This window comes from Astyanax mexicanus, chromosome 7, assembly GCF_023375975.1.
Source record: "Astyanax mexicanus isolate ESR-SI-001 chromosome 7, AstMex3_surface, whole genome shotgun sequence".
NCBI lineage: Eukaryota > Metazoa > Chordata > Actinopteri > Characiformes > Acestrorhamphidae > Astyanax > Astyanax mexicanus.
In genome coordinates, this window is record NC_064414.1 from 9915771 (window position 1) to 9937445 (window position 21675).

Genomic DNA, 21675 nt, shown 5'->3' on the forward strand with positions numbered 1-21675 from the left:
ATGTACATTAATGTACATATTTGTGTTTTCTTCATAGTAAGCGGTGGTTATTAGATGTTAATAATAACAACAATTAGATACCACACAGACAGTACCTGAAAGGGTGGAGTCAACAGATCAGCAGGAAGTTCTCTCAGATGGTCACAAGGCACACGAGAGGTGTTCCCATAGTCCAGAAAAAACACCTAAACACAAACATATTACACATAAAATGCTTTACATTACAGGGTAAACTGTTAAGTTTATTTTTTAGACATGCACTGTTTTATTTTATTCATATTTCCCTATATTGGTTCTGTTATATTTAGCTGTAAAGATAGGACTTACTCTGTAATCCCAAAGGTAGACTTTTATTATGAAGTGACAAGGGGACAAAGGGATGTGTATTTTGTTTACCCAAGCATGAGGGTTATTGTATAGTTGTCCAGCTGGTAATGGCTGGACACATAAATTCACACTGATGGTTCCAAATTCTGATGCTACCATCTGCATTGGCCTGATGAAAAATAATCAGACCACACTACATTTCTCCACTCATGACCAGTGTTGGTGAACCTGTAACTATACTGAATAAACTGTAGATACAGTAGTGCTACAAAGTTGCAATAAACAGAATTTTTAGCATTCAATTACAAAAATGTATGTTTTTCTATGTTCTCCTGGTGGTGAATTCCTGAACATTAACATTAGCCAAATGTGAGCAATGTTAGCAAATGTGAGCCCTGCTTTGAAGTTTTCCTGGGTTCCTTTGAGACCTTGCCATCTATTATACTCCTTGCTTATGAAGAGATCTCTGTGATCTTTGCTGGTTGACCACTCCTGGGTAGGGTAAAGATGGTCTTGAATGTCGTCCGTTTTTACACAAACTGTCTGACTATGGATTGGTAAAGTCTAAACTCTTTTGAATGGTTTTGTAAACTTTTTCAGCCTGATGAGCACCAACAACTCTTTTACTGTATTTCCATTGATTGAAATGGGGATTAATAGGGAATAATAGGGAGCTGAAAAATGTCAGGTTTAAGTTTACAAGCACCCGGAATCACTTATCATGCGCTGTCAGTTATTAGATACCTCTTCACAAACATTTTTCCAAATGAAAGGCACAAGCTGTACAAGGCTAGAGTAGTAATGTTAGCTGAGCATGAGCATTTGTTTGTTTACCAAAAGACTGGCTGCCTTTCTCTGTGTAAATTTCAGTCGTATGTAACTTGAGTAGCACTGCTGAGGTAAATGTGTCATTACAAACGCATTACTTAGTCAATTTTTGTAAATTTACCTAAAATTGCTGAGAAAATATTTGGTTAAAACAGCACCACTTACAGTTCTTATGATTGATGTGAAAATCAATCATGAAGCTGCTGAAACATATTTGCATTATTTTATGCTCTTTACTGCAGCCACACGATTATCTAATTAGATAATTCCATGCATCGTTTGCCTGGCCACAGTGTTGTAGGCTGTAGGAGACAGTATCACACTGTAAAGTGTGATAAAATACTGGCAGCACTCTGACAACTTAAAAAAAAAAAACTCTGTGGGAGTATATTCATTACTTGACCTTTTGAAGTGTGTGTGTGCGCGAGTGTGTGTATGTGTGTGTATATGTATCACCTCTACATTGGTCCCCAGTATGTGCAGTATTTTGGCTCTGTAGTAGTTTTCGGGTTCTGTATCAGTGTGTATATCGCGGAATGGTGCGAGGCACAGCAGGTTGGGGTACAGAGACACGGGGACAGGCCGGAGCCGCAGCTGATTAATCGCTGTGGTTAGCTGCCTCTGCTTCTCCATGCTGGCCTCATCTGCCTGGAAACCCCAGAAGTGACCCACCTCCACCACCTACAACATGGCAGAAGGCACAGAACCTGGTCAAATCCCAGACTGCTGTTAAAAAGGCGGGTAAACTGGGTGAAAATTAAAGACGTGAGATGATCAATAAACCTCTGTGATGTTTATGATGAAGACTTGTTTAGGGGGCAGCTTTTCCGGCTCAATGCTGCTGCTCAGGACTCCAACAGGGTGCACAGTCTGGCTCTGAAAATCCACATTCACTCTGAAACAGAAAAATAAAGACTTCATACCTCTTTAGTATGTAAATACATACATATATTAACTGCTAATAACTAGTTTTACTTGAGGGACACATCCACACACAGCAGAGTATTTCAGACAGCCTGCCGGCACAAGCCAGGACTACCTAGAATGAAGGTACAGTGGCTTGCAAAAGTTTTCATACCCCTTGAACTTTTTAATCACATTTTACCACTTCGCATTTGATCACTTCACAACCACAAATTTAAAATGTATCTTATTGAGATTTTAAGTGATAGATGAACACAAAGTAGCACATAATTGCAAAGTAGAACGAAAACGATACATGATTTTCAAAATTGTAATCAAATTAAAATCTGAAAAAGTAGAACCAGCCCCCTTTACTCTGAACCCTCTAAATAAAATCCAGTACAATTATTTGGTACTTAGTATTTATATAGGGGGTTGAATACTTATGCACTTCACACTTTTCAATTTTTTATTTGATTACAATTTTGGAAACCATGCATCGTTTTTCTTTCACTTCACAACTATGAGCTACTTTGTGTTGGTCTTTCATTTATAACATGTAAAAAAGTTTAAGGGGTATGAACACTTTAAAAAGCCACTGTACTTATTTTTGGATGATTATTTTCTTCTAAATATTATTCAACTATGAACAGTGTGTGAGTGTGTGTGCATTCACACCGTGCATATTTGAGGTATGAAAGGGCCCTGCCCTTAGCCCGAGCCTCAACCTCTTCTGCTGGATGGACCTGCAGCTGAAGAGGAAGCCTCTGCTGAGAGAGGAGCAGAGACAGGGACACTTCTGGAAGAACTCCAGAACCCCTCAAAGATGAGCGGTAGAACTCCACATATGCCCTAAACCACACAGACACACAAATTAAGGAATTACTAAATCAAAAATCAAAAAAGTCACAGTACTAAATCACTCTTTGGGTCATTATCACATCCCCTGCATGCCAAGGGAAGTCAGATTTCTCACTAACACTAATTCTTTTTTTTAAGATTGCTTCAGATTCTAGTAATTGGTAGAAAAGTGATTTCGCACTGCAGGCGAACCAGCCCATGGTTATGAATTATTAAAATGCACTTAAATGCACACAGTAACATACAGATCATATGAATTGATATGCAGATATTTGTATATCAGTTCATCAATCAATCATGGGGGTTAAGTCCGGTATGTAACAGTGTGGATGTGTTTACCTGGAGCCATCGAAGGCGATAGACTTCACCTGACCACACTGTCTGAAGAGAGACTGCAGCTGTTTGTAGTAGAGAAATGCAAAAGGAGGCAGATTTCGCACCTAAAAGAGAGAGAGAGAAAGTGAGAGTGGGGGCAGTAATACAGAGATCATAATAGGCCTGAAGAGTTTCTACATCTGTCTAGAATTGATTTATGTTGATTTAAGTTAAACAGAGTATTTAAAGGTCACCTTCCGTCGTTTTTTCTTTCATTTTAACATGTCTAGTTGTGGTCTCTAGTATGAATGAATGACATGTGAGCCGTTTTTGTAAAAAAAAAAGTGCTCAGGTGTCTCTGTATAGCTCTTTTTTAATGGACTGTTTTAGGGGTGTGTCCAAAATGACCGGATTCCAGCTTTGCTCATGAATATTCATACATGCAAACAGCATGCAAATATCTCTCCTCTGATTGGCTAGGAGCACTGCGACGCCCCTCCACCGCTCTGCCGCTCACTGCCTCCCACCTCCTAACTGATGAGCGGTGATGTTGCGTCGCTTCAGCTCCGCCTCTGGGAGTTTCTCGAGCCAAGGTGGGCTGGTCTGTGAGTTTCTGCCTACGTAGGCAGAAAGATAATTCAAAATTCACCCGTTTTTCGGAGGGGGGGAGGGGGGATTTCTTTGCTTAGCTCCTGCAGACAATGGGGGCTGCAAAACAGTTTAATGTGCAGGTGTACACATTCAACTCGGAGAGACCTACTGTATTCCACAAAAAACAAGAAAAATCGGATTTTCGCGGAAGGTGACCTTTAAAGCAGCATTATATAAGAATCTGTATTTCTTGCTTCTGAGCTCGCCCTAGAGTTAGGAAGTGTGATTCACACTAAAGAACAAACTTACACATGACTTTATTGACAATCTGTAAAACAAAGGATATAGAAACATGAGGTCTGAGGCTGTAGAATAATCTTACTGGATTTTAAAACTTATATGAGTAAATATAAAACATTACACACATCTTGACAGCAGTATTGCGCATCTCTACCAAACCTTCCTAAAACACCCGCAGAGCCTGAATAATCAGCAATAGAGCCACTGAAAAATTACAATCAGTGGAGCATCAACACGAGTCTGAAGCTACTGTTTTAAGGTAAAATCACTACATAATGTTGATTTAAGTGTCTGATATAATTAATTTAAAAACAAACAATAATCACAGCTTCGTATAGGCTAGTTTCCATCAGGCAAGCCTTTGCTGTGAAATGGTTGGCATTAACATAAAGGTTTTGTATGGTACCAGTACTGTGGTCCTGGGGTCATTTCCTGACAGTTCTTTAGAAGCCAGCTCCTCATCTAAAGCCCCCTGGATGAAGTAGTTTGGGTAGAATGCTCCTGCAATCACCACCTGCACAGGGGAACGGTAATTAGTGCTTTGATAATGAGCACATATTGCTGTTAAAGATTCTGTCTGTGTCACACTAACAAGTTTATAAAATACAAGTATGAACCTTGAGATGGAGCCTTCATGGTTAGTCTATTTCACTCTGTTGGATGCAGGTGTGTGTAGGCGTGTGTGTTTTACCTGCAGTATGAATCTCTGTTTGTGCATGCTGGTGTAGTCTAATGGAGAGGAGCTCTCTGTGATGTTCATGTTGAATTGATTCACTCTCTTTGTCAAATCCTCACGCAGCTCAGCCACCTACACAACACACACAAAAAAATGCACACACACACATATTACACAAATCTAAAGCAACTCCTAGCAACAACAGAACTAAGCATCTCTGTGAATAGGTTAGCACAATTTTGCGTTTCATTTTTAGTGAACAGGCTGAAGATCCTGTCACAGTCTGTTACTGTGGAAAATCACACAGATCTCAAGCATAACTGTGGAGAGGTTTGCAAGGGGAGAATCTAACGTGTGTACAGCTTTTAGCGTCTTTCTGAATAAAGCAAAAAAAACATGATTTTCAGCTTGTTAAGGCAACTGCGCCTGCGCACATTTCCACAACAAGGGGGATTTGCCATAAACACCTCGCTGTTGGCACAACCAGCAAGCTAATTGGCTTTTTGCAGTGTAAAAGTTCTGTACAGAGCTGTACATGAAGAGGGTGGACACTTGTTACCTCTCTGATTCGTTTAATCTGGATGCAGTTTTCTTTGCCCCACTCCAGCTCATCCTAAAACACAAACATACACATAAGCAATTCACTTCAGTGACCTGGAGTGCTTACTTGGTCACCTCACACTGAGACTAGGATACAAAGGCAGATATTGATGGTTTTCAGCAGTATCAGGATTAGAAAACAGAACTAAGTTTGGAACAAAACTAAATAAAAATTATCTTTAATTTTGTTGACTAATTTATAGGTAAGTTTCTAGGGTGCATCTGTTCTGCAGTACCAGTTAAAAGTATGGACTCACCTTCTCATTCAGTGTTTTTCTTTATTTCTTTATTTAAGTTATTTTAATATTAAAATACATTTTAAATATTAAAAAACAATTAAGTGACATGTGGAATTAAGACTATCACTGAGAAAATACCAAGAGTGTGCAGATTGGTAATCCAAGCAAAATGTGGTACTTAGAAGAATCTTAAGTATAAAACATGTTCTGGTTTGTTTAACACGTTTTGTTTACAGAATAATTTCACATGTGTTCCTGTATAGCTTTAATATAGTTTTCAATATTAAATTTACAATATAAAATCCTAAAAAGAAATAAAACGCATTGAATGGGAGAGGCGTTTCCAAACTTTTGACTGGTACTGTGTATACATAGTGTTAATATGTATATACAGTACCAGTCAAAAGTTTGGAAACGCCTGTCCCATTCAATGCTTTTTTTTTCTTTTTATTTCTAAATTAAAAAAAAAAAAAAAGAATTGTTTTAACTCACCTTTGGATGCCTGAACTCTCCTTTGGCTCTGGATGTGTGCCAGGCCTGACAACATAAAAATATACATATAAATGAATACTTTTTAAAAAGACCACTAATAAATTTTATTATTTTTATAGCTAATATTGTATTTAAATATATTGCATTAAATGTTGCTTTTTGTACCCATTTTTCATTACTAAAATTTATTGCAAATGTATTTTCTTTATATTTAAAACATTAAAAAATGACCAACACAAACAAACAGAGAGAGAAGCATTCCCACCTTAAAGGCATTGACAAAGGCGATGGAGTCACTGGGAACACCATGAGCGAAGGCTAGCTTACTCCTACACACACACACACACACACACACAATAACCAGAAATATACTTAGTCCACATCTTTTAAAGATCTCTGTTTTAAACATCCGTAGACGCTTTAGAGGTGGTTAGATTGGAAGATTAAATGATGTCACAGTAAACCATCAGAATCAGGAAGTTGGGGGAGTTTTCACACAAGCACTATTCGGTTTAATTAAAATGGACTCTGGTGGTACATTTTATTTTGGCAGGTATGAAAACAGTAATTGCACTCAGGTGCGAATCAAAACAACCACATCGAGTAATCGGATAAGACATATTTGTTTGCTTAAAGAGTAATTAAAAATACACAAGAGAAAACAAGACATTTCACTTAATAATACATGACCAATTGATTTCCTTTTTTAGATAAGTCTAAAAGTCTAAAATAAGTCTACTCGAGGCACAGAAAATTACTCGATCAATTTTTTAAATAACTCGAATTATCCGAGTAGTCATTTCACCCCTAGACCCAACTACCATATATACTCCTACTTGAGCTAAAGGGCTGTTTAGGTGCAGTTTAATTTGATTTACTACCCAAATTTAATACCACAGCTATTAATTAATTTCATATCAGGTGCGCCTTTAAGCTAAGCTCTTTTTAAACTGAACATGTATGTCCAGCTGTCATCGCTCACAAAGGAACAAATCTAGACTTCTGGACTCTGAAACATTCACCCCCATTGAAAACAATGTGTTTGAAAACACAGCTGCAATTTTCCCACTTTCAGTGTGAAATTAGCTTCAGACTACATAGGATCCTCTTGCTATATTTTATAGTTCAGATTAATTGTTTGGAGGAAAAATGAACATTACCGGTAACCAGCCAGCTGCTGCAGAGACGGCATCGCAAAGAAACTCTTCAGCGAGAGAGATGCGGCTGAAAGTAAGAGAGAGAGACAGAAAAAAATGGTAAAAATCTTTTAGATGCTTCAATTACTCTTTTTTTCTTTTTTTCTAAAGAATGTAGAATATGAATCTAGAAAGCTCTATATAGACCTGTACCCTCGATCGGTACTATGTGGAACTATTTTTGCTCAAATTGTGTAACAATCATCAATAAAAATGGATAAAGCATGAGGTGCTCCATGCTCCATTACATAAATTTGGTTACATAAAAATGACTTTATTAAATTACCATGGGTTAGGATTAGGGTTAACTCACAGTTCCCATTAGTCCATTCCTACAGGGTAGTGTAGTACACTGTACTTTAGTCCATGTTCTAGATATAAATTGTTAAATTCCACTCAAATAAAAGTTACACAAAACCAGTCAGATTATTTTAACATCTTCAACCAGTACTTACACTTTTCACTAAATGGCTTGTGTATGCAAAAAATCATAGCTCAAATAAACAGGTTTGTTCCACATCATTTTTTGAATGACAAAGATATGGGGAGATTACTTAATAAAGAAAATTAATAATATTCCATACTAACCCAAACTTACACTTATTTAACCACTACATGTACAGTTTGCAGTAAAAAAAATCTAAATTGCTAATCATATTTAGAAATAGGGATGCAATGGTAGTGTCTACATGGTTCGGTTAGTATCACAGTTATTTGGCCAGGTAACAGTTTGCTTTCAATAAATCAATATTATCTTAGCTCTAACACACAGTAGGTTATTTGCCCCTTTAAATCAACTAAATGCTACTATTCTCACTTAATAATAAAGGTAACAAAAAAAAATATCTCCAGCATCTGCATTCAGAGCACTGATTGGCTGCTAGGAAAGTTTTGTCACCAGTGAACCAGATGAGGGCCAGAACCAGACAGAGACCATTGAGGGCAAAGTAAAATTATTAACTGTCTTTACAAGTAATCAGCAAAAATGCTGTTATATTACCCCTGAGCAGTGAATCAGTGTCTTGACATGTATTCATCGGTGGAGAGCAGCCATGACGAGTAAGCGGCTCTGTTTCCTGGCTATGAGGCAGAATCTGTCATCTAAAAAGTCTACAGCGGCAGAGCGCTGAGAGGTTCCACATGCCTCGTTCTGTTGAGGTCACAGTTCACCTGGCTCTATTGAACTGAACAGGGTGAACCGAACCGTTCAATGAAATACTGAAAACGGTTGCATCCCTAGTTAGAGAACTGACCATTTATTACTTATTTTAAGCTGTCCCATGCCACATAAAGTGCACCCAGTTATCAGGACCGAACAACTACTAATCTGGCGAAGTTATCTCTTATATTTTTTTCTTTACAGCAAGTGAAAAAATGAGAAATCTCAGTAACAGAAAACACTGTGTGGAACATTTCTACTACTCCTTTACTAGAAAATCGGGCTGATGCTTTGCAGCACAAATTTGTTTTTACTATATGTAGTGTGAATAAACTGAGTTTTGTAATATAAAAAAAAAAGTTTGTAAGTTTTTTTCCAGTGTGTTACCGATGATGAGGCACTCCTCCATACAGCCGAAGACGTGTCCCAGTACAATCAGCTTCCCCAGGTGTAGATCTACCGGCAGGTTAGCTAGAACACGCCCCAGAAACGTCAGATCACCATCAAAACTGCTGCTGCTCACTGACAGAGCTCCCATCTACACAAACAAACAGGTAATATAAATTATTATTAAATCTCAATATAAATATTTTTTGTGCACACATATAGGGAGTTTTTAGCTGTGTTTGTGTATCTCTGTGTGGACCCCCAACCTCTTTGAGCTGCAGGATGGTCCTCTTGATGTCGGTGAGGTTCGGGGGGGTCAGGGCGGTGGACAGCAGAGTGCGAGGGTCACCCATGTTCAGTATCTTTACCTTCAGCACGATACTGGCCAATGGAGAACGCTGAGAGAAACAGGGAATACGCACACAAAAAAAGCAACATTTACATGCTCCTGGAACACAAAACCTAAATTACTGCTCTAAACACTCTACAGACACTCACCAGCATCTCTGGCACGGCATAATCCGGAATTTCCTTATTCCAAAACTCTCGTGTCACCAAGCGATAACAAAAGCCCTTAGACACTCGACCAGCTCGTCCTGAGAGAGATAGAAAAATAATAAATATTGATACACTAATCAATATATTAATGTTTAGTACTGTTTACATGTGTTTAGTATTATTTATTAAACATTGATAAAGTAGTATATTGATTTAACACTACATAATAAAAACCAACAAACACTGAAAACCCTGCTCCTAAACAACAGTTTATTTTTTCATTATATATTATATTAAAGGAATGAACCTCTGCGCTGGTTACAGTTGGTTTTGGACGCCCAGGTCAGACAGAGAGACTGGTAGTTTGTCTCTTTATCACACACAAGGTGACGTGCCAGGCAAAAGTCAATCACTAATACACAAAGAAACACACACACACACATTTATTTTAGTTCTTTTACTGGCAAACAACTTACTGAAACTCTTCTCATGACTCACCATATTTCACATCTGGCACTGTGACTGAACTCTCTGCAATGTTGGTGGACAGGATGATCTGGACAAACAAACAGGTCAGAGATTTAGACCAAAACACATTAGGAACACTTGTGTCTCTAACTACAAATCATACAAATGTATGACCAGTGGTGCAGTACTCCCTATATACTTTTTAGTTTAGCAGTATGTGGTCTGGGACGCAACCATTTATTTTGAACCCACCTACCAATACTACAGGTTGGTAGGGGGGGGCTTAAATATATTAATTGGGACACACTTTCTTCTTACTCACTTTTAACAAAACAGTGGTGATTGACAGGTTTTGAACCCGTTTTATGTAAACCCTAAATATAACCTAAAACATCATTAAATTAGATTTTAAATGCAGATAAAGAGAACCCAGTCAAAAAAAATATATATATATATCTTTTGTATTTTTTTTATTGAGGAGTATTATTCAATGTTACATATTCATGAATATGTATGTGAACCTTTGTTTTTAATATCTTTAATCATTTTGTGTTAGAACGACTTGTGAGCGCAGGGTCTTGTTACATGAGAATCAGTTCATGGACAGATTCCCTGACATTATCCTTAAGAAATCTCAGATATAACTTATCTAAAATTATTTGCTCCATCAATAAAGGCTACCCCAGATGCAGCAAAACAGGACCAAACCCTGATCCTACCACCCACCATATTTCACAGATGGGATAAGGTTCTTATGCTGGAATGCAGTGTTTTACTTTCTCAAAACATAATGATTTTCCTTTTAAAGCAAGAAATAATTTTTGGTCTCATCTGTCAACAAAACATTCTTCCAATAGCATTGTGGCTCCAGGTGATCTACAGCAAACTGCAAATAAGCAGCAATGTTCTTTGTGGAGAACAGTGGCTTTCTCTTAGAACAACAATGGTGTAAAAACAGGTTTGCATTGTTCTCCTAGCTGTGGCCTTGTTAAGATAACATTAGCCAATTTGAGAGAGGCCTTCAGTTGCTTAGAAGGAACCCTGGGGTCCTTTGTGACCTCGCTGACTATTACCCAGCTTGCTCTTGGAGTGATCTTTGCTGGTCGACCACTCCTGGGAATGCTAATTCTAGAGGTACATACTTTAGCCACTCACACACATGTAAATATTGGATTGTAATATTTTTGTCTAATTTGTTTAACTGGGTTCTCTTAATCTACATATAGAACATTTTAAATGTTTCACAACTGTCGATCACTATTGTAAGTAATAAATAAAAACATATTTTCAGATTTTTAGCACAAACGTAGAAATATTAAGATTAAAACTAAACGAAGTTCAAACAGGACCCTTAAGACTTTATGATAAATATTTACGCATAAAATTAAATAAATAAATAATTAAAGTAAAAATGTATGAAATAAAATATATATATTTACCTTCCTATATCCAGGCACAGGAACCAGAAACACTCCATTCTGTTCCTCTAGAGTCACAGTGGAATGCAGTGGGTAAACCTGCAGCCTGAGAAAAAGGCCTTGTTTTAATTTATAATGAGTCTTGTCCTAATCCTGAAAAACAGAGCCCTATCCCAATTCGGAAATATTACATAAAAAATAATAAACAATTAAATAAAAACAGCCCCATCACAAATTCAAAGCCACATGACAGTAATAGTGTAGTGTGGTTTATATCTGGCAGATTAGAGTGTATTTTACTGTATTTTAAATAAGTTTAAATAAGAGCTTTAATAAATTATAGTGTATCTGCATATTTCATCTTGCAAAGAGGAAATGTGCCATCATAGTTTGTGCGTGCAGGTGTGTGTGAGAGATAAATAGTGTGAGAGAGAGAGACCAAAGTCTTTAGCACACTGACGATGTGGAAAATTAGGTGTAGATAAAAGTAGCAGATGGATCTATAGGTAACTTGCTGGATTATAGCTTCTGTACCAACCAGACAGGCAATAAAAAGCAAAACAGTGGGAGCAATCACAAACAGACTCATACAGATAAACTCATCGTTCGTGAAGCACAAAGCTAGACAAGGTGGGGTGAAAATGAAAGGCTCTGATTGGCTGAAAGCACTCAGCAACATGTAGACCTTTGTAGTGCAATGGCAGAATCAACTTCAGTGACAACCTGACTGAAACTGCAAGATGTAAGATCAAACGAAATGCGTACTTTAGAACACAGAATCGTACAAGCGTACTAGGTCAATATGCGTAAATGTCTGACGTTGCAATGCAGAAAGCCATAGCCTTTGTTCCAGTCCTGAAACACATGTGACATGTCCCAATTCAGGCTGAAATCTCAGTCAGGCTGGTTTCTGGCACTGTATGACAAGTTACTTTCTATAAGCAAAGTGTTAATGATTCATCAGCCTTGCTCACCTTTTGCGGACGAGTTTGGAGAGAGCCTCCTGCATGTACTGAATCTCAGCCAGTCCAGGGAGAAACACCAACACACTGCCTCTTTCTGGAAGAGATGCACTCACATCCTGAGCTGAACGACTGTAAGAAAGAGAGACACACACACATACACACATTTGTCAATCTCTCTCTGATACTTGTTCCATTTTAGGAAAAAATAAATAAATTCAACCCTATCCCCGCATCGACGTGGCCTCACAGTTCCGTTAAAAACAACAACAAAAGAAACACAATTCAATCTAGTACAGACAGGCCCAGTATTAATGGAGACCAACAGAGTCTCTGGTAGAGTCTGGAGTTTACCTTACTACTGAGCACATCTGATGTCCTTAACTGCCCTGAGCCAAGACACACACACACACTCTTCTGGCATTTTCACACCTTATAGTCCATAATTTGCACCAAAGTTCATGTCTTTGTTACACTGTGTATATTTAATCCGGTTATTTTTGGTTTCACACTACAGTTTAGAGAGCTGACTAAAGAATCTTATTACATCCTAGCTCTCTTTCAGAATCCATCTCTCCTTCGTGTACATGTGCACCCTACAGCAGCATAAGTGCAAAAGACTATCCAAAGGAACACATTTCAGTTATTAATAGAAAAAATATGGTTTAGGGTTTAGTGGCTGTATAGGAAATTCACAATGAAGAGGGAAAAAGGGGCTCTTTATCTTAAGAGACAGCAGAGACTTGATTAGTTGGTCTACTGAGACCTAACTGAGGCCACGAAACAAACAAATCATGTACATACCTATGCGCTCAGCCTCTGGCTCTCACACATATCCTTAGCAAAAATCCATTGCCTGTACTTTATCTATCAATTAATATATTTTTATTTATTATCTATTATCATCTATTATTAACATGTTTGAATATCCCAACATTTTCTCGACAATTCACTCCAACAACAGCAAGATTTTTTTTTGTATTCACAAATTGATAATATTAATATAATACTCACGTAAAGTGTCAGATGGAACCCAGAGTCTAAAAGCACTATATGATGCTAACTACACAAAAGGCTTGTTTGAAAAAAGAATAAAAAAATATTTAAATTTGTGTTCTATATGTGATTGTTATTTTGGTTGCTAAAGGTCAATTGTTTAAAAATCTAACCTTTGATCTTTGGCCTCGATCTCATCAAAGCTCTGAATGAGGCTGACAGCAACATTATACATGTCTGCAGAAATGTTGGGCTCATCAGGGTGAGGGGTGTCCACCTGAAACAGACACACACCAAAACAAATAAATTGATTGAGTTGAATTAAAGAACAGTACAAATATACAGTTTGAGTAATTTATTCAATACTGGAGAGCTAGTAAAACCAAACAGAGTTGCTGCAGTGTTACCCAAGGGTTAAAATCCCTTCTGACAGAACGTCATCTCTGTTTTTTTGCCATAACTGACTAACTCATATTTTGTAGAATGTATACAACGAACATGTCTTGTGAAAAAGCAAAGACCTTTAAAGCCAGTAACCGGATCCCCTCTTGAAAGTCCATCACTCAGCCCAGTACAGTTAGAGTTGATGAGTATTAAAACTGAGGTCCACAGTGCAGTTCTGCACAGGAATTCACATGCGACTTATATCAGCCCCAAATGCACTGACACACACACTCTGAGGCACGTGCGCACACTCACACATCTGATGACATCTTTCCGCAGATACAATTTATTTAGTTTATTTCCTTCAAACACATTACAATATTCTCACTTAAAAAGCATCAAAACAACCCTGACATATTACAATAAAGTAAAAAAGCACTATTATATACTTTGCATAATATTTAATTAATTCAGATCAAACACAGATCAAGCACAGCATTAAAACCAGCTCTGTATATACATATTACAATGGTCAGCCATACCATTATAACCACCTTCTTGCTTCTGCTTTCCTTGTAGCTTTAAAATTGTGGCTAAATCTTGCCTAACCATTACCCTAACAACATTAATCCTAGATTTCCGTATTAATTTTTTTATTAATTGAAATAAATATGCTTTTTTTCAAGTAAATAGAAATTAAATAGCAGGATTTATTATGAAACATTACAGATAGCAATCATGCAATAAGGAAAAAGACATCTTGCCTCAAGATGCATCGATAATTATTTTACAATTGCATCGCAGACCTCAGAATCATAATACAATTGTTAGGTGCCTAGAGATTCCCAACACTACCTGATATGTTTAAAAATCTCGATATACAGTCCAGCCCAACTGTAAAGTAACCTTACAAACACACTCACTTTCAAGCACAGGGTGTTTTGGATATCATCCAGGTAAAACTCCTCCACCGTGTACGGCGCACCTTCCACCTCAAACACATATGCTGGGTTTATCCGATTACGCACTGGGGTTCCGAAATATTCTGCAAATTCTGCACAGTTTATTGTAGCAGACATCAGAATCACCTTGGAGAGGAAGAGAGGGAGAGAGCAAGAAAGAGAGCGAAGAAGGACTTTTGTCATGGTAATACTTTTTGTTTTGCTTTCACTCATTCATTACTATTACACACATTGAATAAACATTAGACATACCTTCACATATCGAGAGTTGGAATGTAGGAGTTTTCTGATCACCAGTAACAGAAAGTCCAACTCCTCCGTTCTTTCGTGCACCTAACGCAAAACATTCAGTCGGTCAGAATGAGTGCATAGATTGTACAAACATTACAGAGCATCATAGAGAGCCAATACTCTTCCTATAGTTTATTACAGTCTGTCAGAATTAATGTGTAGATCAAGGGTTCCAAACCATTTGCAACTCATTGCCCACTTAAATCACAACACAATTTTCCACAGCCCCACAAATTATTTTATTTGCAATTTAAAACCAAATACAGCGCAACTGTTAACTTCATAGTTTCCTCATTGCTGTGCGTGTAAAGCCAAGTGCTCTCACTGCTGTATTTTTTCGTCTGGATTTATGCCGCTTTTTTTTTTCTTTTTTTTTGTCTGGTCAGAGATAAAGTGGCTGCTTCACATGTAGATGGTCCAGTTTCAGGCTCATTTGTTTGCATTTAATCATTTATCCATATTTAAAAACATTAAAGCTCAGATCGAGCCCAAAAAATCCAGCCCAACCCTGTGCACGTTCTGTCCAATAAACAGTCATTATGAGCCTGTTTTAAACCTGACATGTTTTATTAAGTAGAGATTTCGTCCGCCTAAAGTTTCCATTAGCCTGAGGCCACTTTGCAGTACCTCTAAGGCCCACTGGTTAAAAACCACTGGTGTAGATCAACTGACCATTAACAAGGGTCTTAAGCGCCCCTACACGTCCTGTAGTTTGTAACAATTAACGTGTGGATCATTATAGAGAGTGCCCTCTACTCTTCTTGTAGAGCAGGGGTGTCCAAACTACGGCCCGCGGCCCATTTGTGGCCCGTTTCCTTTATTGGAGCGGCCCGAAAGGTATTTTAGAAATAGAATAAAAGTTGTCCCGCTGCCTCACATTATAAAAACCAGCAGGTTTTTATAATGTGAGATTCAAAGTTTGAACGCTAGGTGTCAGAAACAGGCCAAAGAGTCTAAAAGCGGCGAGTGTTCAGTTGTAGCACAGAAAAACGTGCCAAAGAGTCTAAAAGCGGAGAGAGTGCGCAGTTGCAGCACAGAAAAACGGGCCAAAGAGTCTAAAAACGGAGAGAGTGTGCGTTTCTAGCGCAGAAAATGCCCAAAAAGTCTAAAAGCAGAAAGAGTGTGCATTTTTAGCGCAGAAAAACAGGGCAGAGTCTAAAAGTGGAGAGAGTGCGCATTTCTAGCGCAGAAAAACGGGGCAAAGAGTCTAAAAGCGGAGAGGGTGCGCATTTCTAGCGCAGAAAAACGGGGCAAAAGAGTCTAAAAGCAGAGAGAGTGCTCCGTTTTAGCACAGAAAAAAGGCAAATGAGTCTAAAAGTTGCCGTAATTAAGGAGTTTAATATTAAGAGACATCATGAAATGAAACATCAATTAGAAAAATCTTAGTTTACACAACACTGTAAAAGATAGATAAAGATAGTAATCAAGTAAAACGGTGTGTAAATGAAAGTAATCAGGAAAATATATTATTTAAAGTGGTATATTTGTGGTATAGTCTTTGGCCCGTGACTTCAAATATATTTCTCCTTCTGTCCCCCAACAAAAAAAGTTTGGACACCCCTGTTGTAGAGTATTATAGTCTGTCAGGATAAGCACTCTCTGCTCTTCCTGTAGTGTATTACAGTCTGTCACAATAAATGTGAGATGCAAATGAACATTATACAGCATCAAAGAGCGCCCCTGCACATCCTGTAGTGTATAACAGTCTGTCAAAATGAGTGTGTGGATGATAAGAACATTACAGAGCATCACAGCACACCCACTACTCTACCTGTAGTGTATAAGTTTTTCAGAATCAGTGTGTGATCATATAAATATTTCAGCCCCCCTGGACTGTGTTTACCTCATCTATAAAGATGTGTGTAAACTCTGTGAGGCTTTTTGCTGACACCAGTTTTTGCAGCAGTACTCCCGTGGTCATGTAGATAAGGCGGGTGTGTTCTGTCGCCATCTTCTCCAAACCGACCTACAATCAACGAGAGAAGAGTTTATTTATGAAAAGACAACAGAGTAAACACACAACAGAGAACTGAGGACTATATTTTAAAGAAATGTGTGATAATTAATTCTGTGGGAATGCATGAATTCCCGCTGTTGCTGACAATATCTCTATAATATTAATCTCCACAGAATTCATTTTGCTATCTTTTCCCCAATTCAACCTATTCGTTTGTGCTTGTGAGATGACTTATTGTAACCCAATTTCTAGATGGTGGCATTCTACCAATGAAGTGTGGTTAAAAATAGCGGGTTTTTTTTTTTTTGCATTTTTGCATGGGCATCGTCAGCCACTAGCATTGATGCATTTTGGGAGCATCAATAAAAGCTCTGTATTTCGGAATGTGGGGGGTGAGCGGAGGTGGGCTGTTCAGCAAAAGTTCATAGTCGTTTCACTACATCCCAAGTCCATTTCACATGTAAGTTTAGTAAGTTGAATAATTTTTTTTCTGCATGAATATTAGCTTTTTATTCATAAATTTGCAACTAATCTGCAAGAAACACAAGGCAATATATAATAATAGTCCATTTTAATTTATGTGAACGTGATTGCATAAAAAAGCAACTGTTTCAAAAGCCTGAGCACTTCTATCTGAAATACATAAAACTTTGCTGTTTTGTTACCTGATACCCCACCAGGCTTCCCAGCGTGCATTTGCGTTCACGTGCAACCCAGCGTGCAATGCTGGAGGCTCCGATCTTTCTGGGCTGAGTGACCACCAGGTTACAGCAGGCATTCTTCTCATTATAATAATCCAAAATAAACTGAGGCAGCTGCGTTGTTTTACCACTGCCTGTTGCACCACGGATTATCACCACTGAGTTATTCTCTATCAGAGAGATCAGCTGGTTACGCACACACACACACACACACACACACAAATACACACACACACACACACACACACAGTAAGTTATTAACTAAATAATAACTTATACCTTAAAATGCTATGACAGGTTTTTAGAGCCACTGTTTTTGAGAATGTTGTAATATTTCCACAGTTAACTCATAATACAGGGTGAGTCAAAAACCCACAATAAACTAAATATAGCAGATTTTAAGATATGGGGGCCAATAATGTTCAAGACATAGCCTAAAAGATAAGTCCCCTCATTATTTGCTTGGGTATTCAGATGTCATTTTTCCTTTCGTTTCTCAAATAAAATGGTGTCCTGCGACTTTTGACCCTGCATTTTGAGGAAAAAAGCTTCATACCCTATGGCATTTTTGGAATAAAGTCCTAATATTTAGGAAAATAACTAACAATTCCATCTCAAACTGTTTCAACCTTAACAAAAGGTTGAAACAAATTTTGGTCAGTGTTATGTGTTGGTGCATGTGTGTTGTGGGGGTGTATACACACCTCCTGTCTGTTCTTGGTGATGGGCAAGGCTGGATATTGGTAGCTGGCCAGAGGTGGAGGAGGACTTCCTAGACCTTGAAGCAAAAATGCCAAATGTAATTTAATAATAATGTTTGAGGATTTCAAACAAACAGTAAACCACCATGCATTTTATATGGAAAGCTGATAATGATGAAATAGTGGCAAATCTAATAAAATACACATGTAAGATCAGTTGGAACTGACTAATATATTTTTTGACATTCGCTGAATATGTAAATGGTCACCTACAAAAAATCTTTAATATAATAAATACACAAAATACATAAAACTGCTCACAAAATATGTCAGCTAACAGCTTACTTTTGAGTAATTTAAAAAAGTAAGAAAAGTGAATCAATCCTTATCCTTAATGCTATAGTGTTTCAAATCCCCTGAATTAAAGCTAAAAGTCTGAACTTCTATCACATCTGGACTGCTTCACTTCAGATTACCTGAAGAGGAAAAAGTACAACTGTGTCACTGTCCATATACTTCTGAACCTGATTGAATAATTACAATTAAATGTGTGTAAAATCACATTACCTGTGGGTAGTTCAGCCCTCCGGTTCCTCGGTCCTCCCTGGTCCTTCAGCGGACTGCTCTGATCAGGCCTGGAAACATTTTATCATTAAAACTTAACTAAAATCTTAATTGAAATTTAATGTTGGACTGTTGACCCACAGGACCCAACAATATAGCATAATTAAGAGATGATATTTATTGAACACCAAAATAGCAAAATGTTTAGAATGATTAAGTAGGTGGGTGGTTAGGGTAAGTAGGGTGGGTTGGGTAAGTAGGTGGGTGGGTTGGGTCTGTAGATGGGTGGGTAGGGTCTGTAGATGAGTGGGTAGGGTAAGTAGCTGGGTGGGTTGGGTATGCAAATGGGTTGGGTAAGTAGGTGGGTGGGTGGGTTGGGTAAGTAGGTGGGTGGGTTGGGTATGTGGATGGGTTGGGTAAGTAGATGGGTACTTAGTAGATACTCAGTTGTGTTGTATTGACTGATCACTGCAACAGTGAAGAACCAGTTCAAGCCGGTCTAAACCTCGTTAAAAGTCTATTAGTGTAATCTTTGCTAGCTTTTCTTAAATATCTTTAAAAGAATAAAGTGTAAAATTTTAAAAGACTCGTATCCGCCATGCAATTTTCAAAACCTACAAAACAAATTTTAAAGTTTCTCCGTTTTTGGGTCATTATTTCCATTTTCTATTCCACCTTAAATGGTCCAGCAGTTTTTGGCAGCTTAATCACTAAAATGGAACTGCTAAGTTAATCCATTTAAGGTGGAACGGATAATAAGTTAATAAGTCTATTATCATAAATTGTTTCAATTAAAGCAGGAATAATTACTTGATAATGTATATTATCAAACAATTTCAGTATAAGCACAAAATCATGGTGAGTTCGCTAATCAATTCAAACCAACTAACGCTAGGTTAGCTAGCTATTAGCTAACCTAGTAATTAAATGTAGTTAACGAGTTAAGTTAGCTAGCTAACGTTACCAAACCGAGGGTCAGCAGCACAGTTACTGTAAGCTTAGTTAGTTAGTTAGTTAGTTAGCTAGGGTTAACACTAGTTTACCTAGTTCAGTTTATTAGGGCTGAAATACCATATAAACCACAAAATATCAAACTTAATAACGTTTAAATGAATGTCTTACCCCTTTCCCTCGCTGACTGAATCAGCTCTGCTCTCTTTCTTCGGTTCATCAGTGATTCTCACATTAGCAAACTGAGCTCCGATAGTGAACCACTTGGTTATCTGCTCTGCTGTAATAGCCGGCTTCATCACCGCTCACTCTAAACCAGCATTTAAACTAAAACAACCAGCGATAAAACTTACTAAACTTAAACAATATTCACTGTTAGGAGCCAAACTTCTCCCAACCAACCGTCCGGCCTCCGGCTCGCGCTCCCGTCGTCTGTCTGACTATGTGGAGAGAACAGTGGTTTGTGGGATTGAGGTGATTTAAGTTTCAACCAAAAGCCACCCAACTATATTTAAACAGGATTTAAATATTACATTATATAACTTATTATTATAAGTTATTTTTAACAGACATACACTTTTTTCTTTAAATAGACAATAATATTTATGATGATGTGTGTATGGGGATATTTTTTGTATAACTTACATTGCAACAGTGTAAAAATAAATAAAAACATTATTAAAATAAGAAAAAAATAAATCTGTCAATATTTTAACTAAAAACTAAAACGAATTCATCATAACATTTTCAATAAACATCAAAATAGCATTTTATGCCAATGTTTGGTGCTAATGTCGCTATTTGTTTGCTAATTTAACTAAATCTATACATATTTTTCTCAACCCTGTCACACCAATTAATTTACCCCCTATAAAATGAGAAAATCATGCTGTACATGTATTTTGAAGGACTGCTTGTGAATAATAGCAAAATGTTTTGTTATTTATTGTCAGATGGAGATTATCAGGTCCAATACTTTAATTCCTTTGAAGTTGTGAAACATACCAGTCCTGTTAAAAATTTTGTAAAACCTTTCCTAACTGTTAAAAAAAAACACTTTTATTGCTATAATTTCCTTCTCTGCAGCGCCTTTTCAGGTTCAACTGTGCTATAGTTGTGGATGATGTGTCCGAGTATTTTGGTGCTAGGACGCTTACAATACACAAATCAGTTAATCTATAATAATACCATCCCCCTGTTGACGTCCAATCATATGCAACTTACTGCTATGGACACTGATTAGCACAATCAACCCTAAACCCATACATCACCCAGTGCCTCTTCCAGACGACTCCTCCCATTTCTTTCATTTCTATCCAAGAAAATCCTTGTAAATGTTTGATTAACTGTATAGATCATTTACAGGAGTGGCAGAACAAATATAAAAAGCTAATAAAACATTAATGAAAAATTGTGTATAAAACATGAAAAATGCATTTTCCAGGTAAATTAATCCATACAGTTCTGAAATGTGAACTGTCAATTCAACTTTATTTAATAGTAAATGTTTGTTTTAACTGTATGCATAATTTGCAGCACAGTCAGAAAATATAGACTTGATTTTCAAATAAAAATAAGTGAACATAAACAAACCTCTAATTATTTAAGGTCTACAAGAATCAACTTTGATATATGTTAAAATAATCATACAGGGGTCAAACTGTGATTGGGTTAAACTCAATACAACATTAAGAGAGGAAAAAAATGCCAAAAAAATGATTGTATTGTAACGCCTGTAAATGTACATTTCCGCAAAAGACTTAACTAATTTACTATCAGAATAATATTACTTGAGGTTTCTGCTCATTAAGAACCAAAAACACACCCATCTTGGAAACACCCAGTACAGTGGGTCTCCTCGTAAATTATACAAGTGTGTGAAACTACCGCCACCAAGTTTAGAAGCTATACTGTAGTCTGAGTAGCAGTATGAGTTGTTTTGCCTTAA

The 21675-nt window shown here is 37.4% G+C and overlaps 1 protein-coding gene across 1 annotated transcript in view; it reads right to left on the bottom strand.

Annotated features, from left to right (window-relative positions):
• Window positions 1–20179, bottom strand: part of tdrd9 (tudor domain containing 9) — a 31941-nt gene extending 11762 nt beyond the window's left edge. The window contains exons 1-26 of the mRNA XM_007247559.4: window positions 19899–20179; window positions 18780–18847; window positions 18216–18289; window positions 17476–17697; window positions 16697–16819; window positions 14815–14895; window positions 14524–14688; window positions 13390–13493; window positions 12233–12352; window positions 11280–11364; window positions 9871–9928; window positions 9680–9784; window positions 9373–9470; window positions 9141–9272; window positions 8875–9025; window positions 7293–7356; window positions 6398–6461; window positions 6133–6177; window positions 5361–5414; window positions 4817–4933; window positions 4532–4639; window positions 3259–3359; window positions 2737–2910; window positions 1939–2050; window positions 1612–1836; window positions 96–185 (exon numbers count right to left, since the gene is read on the bottom strand). Of these exons, the coding sequence (XP_007247621.3) occupies window positions 96–185; window positions 1612–1836; window positions 1939–2050; window positions 2737–2910; window positions 3259–3359; window positions 4532–4639; window positions 4817–4933; window positions 5361–5414; window positions 6133–6177; window positions 6398–6461; window positions 7293–7356; window positions 8875–9025; window positions 9141–9272; window positions 9373–9470; window positions 9680–9784; window positions 9871–9928; window positions 11280–11364; window positions 12233–12352; window positions 13390–13493; window positions 14524–14688; window positions 14815–14895; window positions 16697–16819; window positions 17476–17697; window positions 18216–18289; window positions 18780–18847; window positions 19899–20026 (2868 nt within the window). The 5' untranslated portion in view covers window positions 20027–20179. The remainder of the gene's footprint in view (window positions 1–95; window positions 186–1611; window positions 1837–1938; window positions 2051–2736; window positions 2911–3258; window positions 3360–4531; window positions 4640–4816; window positions 4934–5360; window positions 5415–6132; window positions 6178–6397; window positions 6462–7292; window positions 7357–8874; window positions 9026–9140; window positions 9273–9372; window positions 9471–9679; window positions 9785–9870; window positions 9929–11279; window positions 11365–12232; window positions 12353–13389; window positions 13494–14523; window positions 14689–14814; window positions 14896–16696; window positions 16820–17475; window positions 17698–18215; window positions 18290–18779; window positions 18848–19898) is intronic.
• Window positions 20180–21675: the final 1496 nt, after the last annotated feature.